The sequence below is a fragment of the Ammospiza caudacuta genome, chromosome 6 (genome assembly GCF_027887145.1).
Source record: "Ammospiza caudacuta isolate bAmmCau1 chromosome 6, bAmmCau1.pri, whole genome shotgun sequence".
Lineage (NCBI taxonomy): Eukaryota > Metazoa > Chordata > Aves > Passeriformes > Passerellidae > Ammospiza > Ammospiza caudacuta.
The window spans coordinates 9078609-9087745 of record NC_080598.1 but is presented as its reverse complement, the minus strand read 5'-3'; the positions used below and the strand labels follow the sequence as shown (position 1 = coordinate 9087745).

The following is a 9137-nucleotide window of genomic DNA, read 5'->3' as shown; positions in this document are numbered from 1 at the left end:
ATTTACCTTTGAGTAGAGGAGCATACACAGAGTGCCAGGGTGAAAGATTATTCATACCAACAAGGAAAAGGCAGGCATTGAAGGAGACTGTTGAAGGAGAGGTAAAATCTTAAATGCTAAAATTGAAGATAGAGCACCACTAAGTCAAACAAAAGATTTGTCTATTTGCTTTTAAACTGATACAAACAAGAAAAAGTAAATTATTATAACTACTTTAAATCCAGTAAAAAATGTGCTGAGCTGTGCATTAAGACAAAGGTGGAAGTTTACAAGTTACAAATGCTTAAAACACTTCTTGCTAGGGATAGCATAGCATTGCATCAGGCAGTTTACTAGTCCAACTGTTCTTGAAAGATTTGCATCTCAAAAAGATGAATTCTTAAATTTGACCTATAACGACATACACACAAACAAGCAAAACATTGTCTCCTCTCCTCCCTTTCTCTCTGCTTTCTTGTCATGGAGTGTGTGACTAAGGAGAAGCTGAAAGAATCCATGAGTGACAGAGCTCACTCCCATCAATCCTCCCGGATGGAGTGATCAAACTGTAGTGGAAAAAACAGGGCTTCACCCTTTAAAGTATATTTTATCCTGCTGAGATCAGCACAAATCTAGGGGATGAAACTGACTTCCCACGGCTGCCATCCAAGCTAGGAAATTGTGACTCAGTACTACCTGCAAATTTTTTGCCTTGAATCCCCAAAGTAATGATGCTCTCTATCTCCATCCCTTAAACTCCTATTCTGTCAGCTTTTCAGTGCTCAGAAATGGATTAGTCAAGATAGCAGTGAGGAAAAAAAGAACAAAATAAACATATTTTATTGTGTAAGTAAGTAGATTTGAGATGGAAATACTAAAAGGTAAGTATATATGGAGCCCCACGCACACAGTTCTCTTTTTACAGTTGCACTTAAGGATTGTACTTCAATTATGGTTACACAGCTATCTTCCCCCCACACACACTGACTGCCCCTTAATATTAGAACCTAATCTGCCACAAAATTACATGAAATAAAACAATCTGAGAAATATACTTGAGATGACTGTTGTTTACAAAGAAGGTAATTTATAGTATACAATTACTGATAAGGTAGAACAAGAATTCAAAAACTGGACTGCATTACAAAGCATTTCTTCAAACATCCATTTTGGATTATTGCTGTAAGGTACTAATTGGTCTGTTCTAGACTAATTTACAGACATTCATAAAATAGTGAAAAATCCATGCTTTAGAAACCTGGGACATTTCATGCCTTTGTGCTAACAGAACATGAGGATGGAAGTGATTGGCAGTTTTCAATGTAGATTAGTAGCATTTAGAGTTTTTTTTCTGGTTTACTAACTGATTCTTCGTATTTTTTCTCCTTTTTCTCAGGTGATTTTTTATCTTCAGGTGTAGTCCATGGAGGGCTGTGAAACTTCTGTAGAGGTAAAAACCATGGCGTATAGAATACATATATACATAAGCAGAAATAAAAAAAAGTGTGTTAAAATTCCATGGCAATGGAATTGTCCCTAGAAAAGGGTTCTGATCGCTATTAAAGAAAGCATAATTAACAACCTTCACAGTGCAAAACCATACGAGTCTACTGCATACAGCTTCATATCACTGCATATTATATATATATACCAATCGTATATGTATTTAATATTTAATTATTTTGGAAATCTCTCTTACTCCTGCTTCCAGGGCTACAGACATCACACTATCAAATTAAGTGATTTGACTACTAATTCATTTGACTACCAGCTCTTAAAATATTTAATAGTTTGCAAATTGTTACCAGCCAGAAGACATTTGGAACAGATGAACTGCAATCAGATGCAGTCAAAGTCTGAACTAAGTAGTCTTCTCTTTTGAGGCAGAACTTGGTGAAGAATGTGTAAGTATACTTCAAGTAACTGCATTTCACAAGAGCTTTTAGTAAAACCCCACAATTGCTCTGAAAGGGAATACCTGGAAGCTGGTCCCTGTTTCTGCCGCCTTCAAACGAGATGTTGAATCATCACGATTCCCCAAACATGTCTTGGCAACCTGTCAACAGAAATGGCAGAGATAACTACTTCGTATTTTGTCCAAAAACATTCAGTTTTCCAAAAAAAACCCCCAAAATCACCGGGTCTTCTTTTAAGCCTAGCTGATGCAATGGAACAAAGCTTTCATAGCTAAGCTTATCCCAGCCTCCCATCATCCCTGTCACAGTCTTCAACAATATTGCTGAAGTCTTGTGACAGCCAGTTTAACAGCTTGAAACTAGATACTCATCCAGCTTCTTTACTTCATGCTTAAATCTCATCACCAATAGTGCAGTTTACTTCTACAAGTGGTCCTAGGGAACAGAAAATTAACTACAAGTGTGTTTTATGGGTGAGGAAATAGTAACAAACAGTAGAAAATCAGCATTACAGTTACAACTTCTCTATTACTATTCTCTTGTCTAAACTCTACATCTCAAAGGTATAATAATCCCTGAATAGAAATATAAAGTCACTGAATGGGGAAATTAGATGAGTCTCAAGGTGAAAAATCTTGGTGCTTTAACTGCTGTCATTTTATTCAAGGAATAATGTTATATTCTTTGCCAATATGCTTTTTAGTATCTGGGAAAACAGAGTTGCACAGCATAAATAAAATTAATTACAAAGTAGATTTTTGAACCAGGGAGATCTCCAGATATGAAATCAGAGATTTACTCAACACTGAAAATTCTACTGTACTTAAATCAAAGTCCCTTCAGGAGTAGGATTAAGGATGTCATAAGAAAAGGAGTTGAAACATGAAATATAGTCAAATATTCATAATACTTGTTCATTACTCTAAAAGGAGTTCGTATTACAATTTCTCTACTTTTTTTTTTTTTTGCTCTTAAAAGTGATACATTTAAATGGAGTGAAAATGACAGGGTTTTTATAAAGTTTTAAGTCATCAAGACTCTTTCCAATGCAACAGTGGGGGGGTTTAGTAATGTTTAAGCTACTGAAGTCAGCCTCTGAAATGATGCAGACGGATTTGATGTGGGGAACTCTTTTTCAGATTTTCCCACTCTAGACAGTAGCAAATAAAATTTGGATTCATACAGGGAATAATCAAGGCAGTATTGATTAAAATAAAGTATATTGATAAAGCACCTACTCCTTTTATGACAAAAAAATCAAATAAAACATGTGGTTTATGTCTTAGATAAAGACTAAAAAGTCAGATGACAGAGTAGCAATTTTTAGTAGACTTTTAATACTTTAAAACTATAAGTGTGGTCCTGTCAAAAATTCCATTTAAATTATTTACTCTTAATCTAGATTCAAAAAAGATATTTCACGCTGAATCATCTTCAGAAAAAATGAGGATTTAGGTGACTTCTGGTTGTGCACCTTGAGGACAGAAGATAGTATAGGTCAAACAATCAATAGTATTGCAAAATGTGTAATGAAGAGGATAGAAATAAATACAATAATTTACATATCCAGAATTTTCTCTGACTGTACATACTAGAACATGAAATCAGGTAACCTATTTCACCAAGACAGTTTATAGGAGATAGGAAGCAAAAAATATGAATTGCATTAATAAAGCTAAAGGTCAACTTCTTGAGACATATGCAAAGGAAGAAAAAAAAATCAGGTCTGCTTTAGAGGAAATAACAGCAAATGATAAAACAATGCTTTTTGAGTGAGTAGTCTTGCATACTCTTTTCACAGACCAGGTAAAAAAGGCTATCTTGATAGGAAAAGAGCAATAAAGACTTATGTCTGTAGTATTTCATATTTGTTCACTCAGAGATCTTTTCTTTTTAGTAGCACACCATATGTTGGGGAAAGACAGTAGGGACTTTTTCTTAACAATGTCTTTATGATGTTAAAGCACAACATATTAATTACTGACTCCTTGTCACTGGGAATCATTGTGTATCACTACCAAACAAATTACAGACTGAAGAACAACAGTTCAACAGCCAGGATTGTAACCAGTGCCCATGGATGAGGTGTTAAACAGACAGACAGACACAGGACTGGGTTTAACAGAACCCAAACTGAATGCCATCCACATAAGACCTCAGGCTTATATATAAACACATACATACACACACCCCCATGTGTGTATCTATGTGCTTTTATGTGTATATATAAATGCATATATAAACAATATACAAATAAACACATGTATCTTTGTGTCCCTCAGCTAAAGATCAGCCTCTACTAAAAGTACTCTACATTTCATCAAGCCTTACACAACTTTTCTGAGGAATAACTAACCTCTAGTCATAATCTAAACAGAGTTCACTCCAATTTCATAATTTTACATGCTTTTCTTCCCCTCCTTCAAATTTTATTAACAACTGAAGTTTCCTTTACCTTTAGATATTAAGAAATGTGCAACAGCAAAGTAAGCACTCTTATGGTTATGTAATTTCTCCTTGTTCTGTGGAGGATGTGGCAGAAGGGAGGTAACCTATAACTGAACAAACTTTTAACACCTTTGTGATAAATGGATACTGTACAATTTTAAAAAATATATATTGTATACCAAATTATGTAAGCTTTTTGTCCCAGAATTTTCTTCACACTGCCATGATCACTTAACAGCAAATTACTCAGTTACCTCCACAGGATTTTGTTTTATCTCAAGATCTAACAATATATTCAATATATATTGAATATTTATATATATATATATATATATTTATATATTTATATATTTCACCTGCAAATTAGTCAGAGTATCACTATACTTTTTGAACTATTGAGCAGAAAATCCTCAGCAGTCAGAGCAGACTCTCACAACAAAATTTGTCTCGCTCATTTTTTCTGGGTTTTTTTTTTCCTGTTCTATTTGTATCTTTATAATTACAGCCACAATCCATGCATTTGAGATTTCTGTGAAGAGCTGTTTGACTGAGTGTATTGTCTCAGTAAAAGCACCAGATTTAGTTTTCTGTCAGATGTATCACAAGAAAAACACAGCTTACAGCTTTTCTAGACTGGCAGTGAATGATATCACAGCCTTTCAATTACTATGCTGTCATGTCTTGCATCTCCCCAAAGGCTTTGCCTTGTTAAACAAAGCATCTGTGAAGGCTGTGCCTGATTATTAGAAATAAATAAATTAGTATTAAAAATAATGATATGTAAACAAGGGGTTTGGATCTCGCTATAATGCAGGCAACACTTCACCCAGGAACAAATAAAGTTTTGAAATGGTGAAACATCAAATGGCACCACTTTCCACCACTGCTCTTCCTGCAACAGCTCTACCAGTTCCATTAGGCAGTTTTGAACAGAAACCTTGATAATATATACGCACAGATTGGCAGCAAAGAGCATTTGCTCCTCAGCACTTTGATACAGAACACAGTGGGTGTATAAATTAATATATCTGCCATACTGAGTAGGAAAAGTGCCACTGACAGTCACCTAAAGCATTCATGCTTTCATCCAACCTAGATTAGGCCTTATTTTTGAGGTGAGCTAATCTTACGTCTTGAGAATCGCACTCCTGGGTGCTTTGATTTTCTTCCTTTTTTGAGGCCACATGAAAATTCTCTTTCTCTGCTGAGACATTTTGCCAGACCTGAAAAATATAAAATAATAATTTAAAAAATTATTATAATTGTGATAAAATTTCAAATAAGCTAGATCTGAAAATTCAGGATAACAATGAAAAACCAAGAGGTCCGTCAAATTTAAGAATCTTATGGCAAAATATAGAAATAATTTCATCTCCAAATAAACAAGTCTTATTCAGGCCTTGAACATGAAAAATGAATGAATAAATCTTTGGCTTCCTGAGACTTTACACATCTAGAATAAAATAAAAAATGGAATAAATAACAATCAAGATGGCAAGTAAACTGTGGTTTACATTCTGCGTAGGAACAGAAAAACTTTAGAAATACACTGTAATAAAATTTAAGAAATGAATAAATATCCAACTGCAAAACACAGGTTGCACATCATTTGTACAATACAAACTGTATAGCAGCAGGATAAACCTAGACAACCTGGACTTTCATTTGTATTATGTTTGCATCATAAGCTATGATATCTATCCCATTAGTATTTTACATTTCTCTAGACCTCCTTCCATTTGGGAAAAAAAAAAAGAGTTGAGAAAAAAAAATAAACCAAGCACCAAAACTTCTTCAATAAATAATAAATACATTTTAATCTCTAAATGATGTATCTGGACACAGGCTAGATCCAAGATCAGCATGGTGATACAGTACACTAAATATACTGCAAATATCTAGGCACAGTATAATTGTCTGCAGCTGAAGGGTCACCTTGGCCAAGTTAAATTGCTGCTGGTATTTATGTAATGCTTTTACTGCCTTTCAACAGGATTTTATGCAAGTCAATACCTATTTAAAAAAGCTAGGCAATGTGCTTCTGCTATTTTTGCCTCTAAATTCACACAGAAACAATTTTATGCAACTCTACAGAGGCTAGTTTAATCTTAAAAATCATGCGTTTGTGACAATTTTTCACTTTTTCCTTCCACTTGATCTGCAGTGGGAGTTAGACTTTAAACTTTTCTGTCTACCCTTGTGATTTTCTAGGGGATGTTCTGCCATAGCCTGACAGAAATATGAAGGAAGATAAAGCATGGAAGCACAAAAATCACACTTTTTCCCTCCCAAATGTCTCATGATTCAGAGATACAACTATTGCTATTGTGACAGTCCAAACTACGGTGTTACATTCACAACTGGAAATGGTGAGGAATGTCTGTCTGTCTATCTATCTATTTTTCTCTCTCTCTCTCTATATATATATATACACATATACAATATGTTTATTTGAAAACACATTTTTCTGCTTTTCTCTGTTGGATTCAATGAGCAGCTAAGAAAATTCTGACCCAGGGAGGAGGCATCTCTAATCTAACATTCATTGCTTAAAACAGTTTCAAAATATTGGTGTTAGTGAAATGACTGAGTAACTTTTCCTCTTATTAATTTTTCTTCCTAAAATTAATAGCTGTGTCCAAAAATTCATGACAGGTTTGTTGTTGGTAGAGGGACAGATTTTCTTCATGCTGTGTGAGAGTCATTGCTGTTTGCTGTACAAGCACAGAGAAACTGCTATATAGAAGCAAAGCAAAACAGATTGTTGTGAAATTTCAGTGCTAATTCAAAGCCAGACTATTTGATCAGAAAGAAAATAATACAAAAATCAGTACAGATATGTAAAGATAGTAAGAATCCTAAAAACATACAGGTAGCCATGGGTATTTCTCATTCTAATTGCACTTAACTGGTCATAGATCTGGGAAACAATGAATAATAATAAAAAATACCTTTCATTTAGACCAGGAGTAAAGATCTTGCAATTAAAATGCAGAATAAGCATCCTATTTGAAGCCAGAATAATTTTAATTTCACCTGGTGACTGAAATTTCAGTTACAGACATTCCTACATGACAAAATTTATGCCAAGGAGTTGAAGAAGAAATTTTGTGTTTTCAAGAAGAAACAGAATGTATATATTTAAACACATATAGACTTCACATCAGGAGCTAAAATATGGGAGAGGTGACACATAAAAATTCTAAGTCTTAAATGAACATATCATGAACTAAATGTAGCTTCACTGTAAAAGGAAGTAAAGAAACTGAAGGTATTTAGGCAAAAATCTTTTAGGTACTTCACAGATGTTTAAAGATGGGTGCAGAAATTTTAGATCCTATTATAAAACCTCAAAATCTATATTTGTATTCCCATAAATACTATTTTTTAAAAGCCATTCAACAAAATATATATATAGGCATAGTACTCCTAGGACCCCTTAAGTGATTAGTGAAATATTAAGCAAGTAGTTGTCATTATAAAATCTTAAATGAATGAGGAAAATGAAATAAAAATGTAGGACTATAATCAGAATACCTCAAGTTTTAATATCTCTAGCTTTCAAACCCTTCCCTTGTTCTTGATTCTGTGCTTAATGATTCCTCTGGTAAATATGAAAAGTGAAAGGCAGTCTAAACTCAGATTTCATTAAGATAGTGACAATTTTCATTATAAACAGCTGGCAGGGTTTACAAGGGAAGGAGGCAGCTGTTGGACATAGTGTTTACTAAGGTGTTTATTTCAACACTGTTTCTTTAATCCCATTTTTCCTAGTAACTCTGGCTGTGTTTTTTGGCTTGACACTTGATGTGTCCTTTTTCTTCAATGTTTTTGGCTGTTGCCTGGATTACATGCCAGTGCGTAATTTGCCAGGGCTGCACTGAATTCAGTGGTGATATATTGGCTTGACAGGGAAAGAAATTTCTATGCAGGCTGTAAAACATAAAAACTGCATCATTCCATGTGTTTGGAAAGAGCTTGACTCACCTGTTTAAATAATAGATAGTAATGGGGTGGACAGCAAAGTCAGGCGGCACTAAGAGTAGTCAGCAATGATGATACAGTATCAGATGATAAATTATTCCCTAAGGAAATTTACTGTCCTGTAAAATTTTATCTGTTCAGCTCTTTAATATCTAAAATCCAAAATATGCTTAAGGTTAATAGTGAATAAGGGATGGTTAGAATTCTGTCTAGCTGACTGGATTTCAGTTACCTAGTAATTTTTCTTCCATTTGTTTCTTTTTCCATAATGAATGTCCATGTACTAACAGGCAAAATCTGGACTTCTGTTACACTGGGTATCAGCAAGGAAAATAGGAAAGGTCTGCACATTTACAGCTCCTTTTTTGCTGAATTTCTGCCACTGAGGTCATGAAAGCATTATCTAGGAGTTTTTATACAAGTGGTAAAATGGTAGAATAAACTTTCAAGGTGCATACATCAAAAATTGTATAGATAATTTTTGTGGCAAATATTATGCCGGGTGAGACAAGATGTCCACAGGGGTTTCTTTTGTCCTTAATGTGTATGATGACATTAAAAATCCAGAGCATAAAACAACTATCAGGGATTCCAAATTCTGGCATCAGAGAGTGAAGGTAGAAAGCAAACCTTTTTTTAGTGGCTTGCCTATGAACACTTATGTCTAATGCCAGAATAAAGTTAGCTCATTTTATATGGATCATTTCAGATTTCTTCTAATAATCATTTGCTTAGCAGTAACTCTAGATGTCTTTTTAAAATTTATCTGTAGCTAAAACACAAAGAAAATAGAATTAGGTTTGAAATAGA

General features: G+C 34.1%; 1 protein-coding gene across 1 annotated transcript in view; it reads right to left on the bottom strand.

Moving 5' to 3' along the window:
• Positions 1-239: 239 nt before the first annotated feature.
• Positions 240-9137, bottom strand: part of LUZP2 (leucine zipper protein 2) — an 89564-nt gene continuing 80666 nt past the window's right edge. Inside the window, exons 11-13 of the mRNA XM_058807354.1 lie at positions 5474-5566; positions 1958-2035; positions 240-1421 (exon numbers count right to left, since the gene is read on the bottom strand). Of these exons, the coding sequence (XP_058663337.1) occupies positions 1317-1421; positions 1958-2035; positions 5474-5566 (276 nt within the window). The 3' untranslated portion in view covers positions 240-1316. The remainder of the gene's footprint in view (positions 1422-1957; positions 2036-5473; positions 5567-9137) is intronic.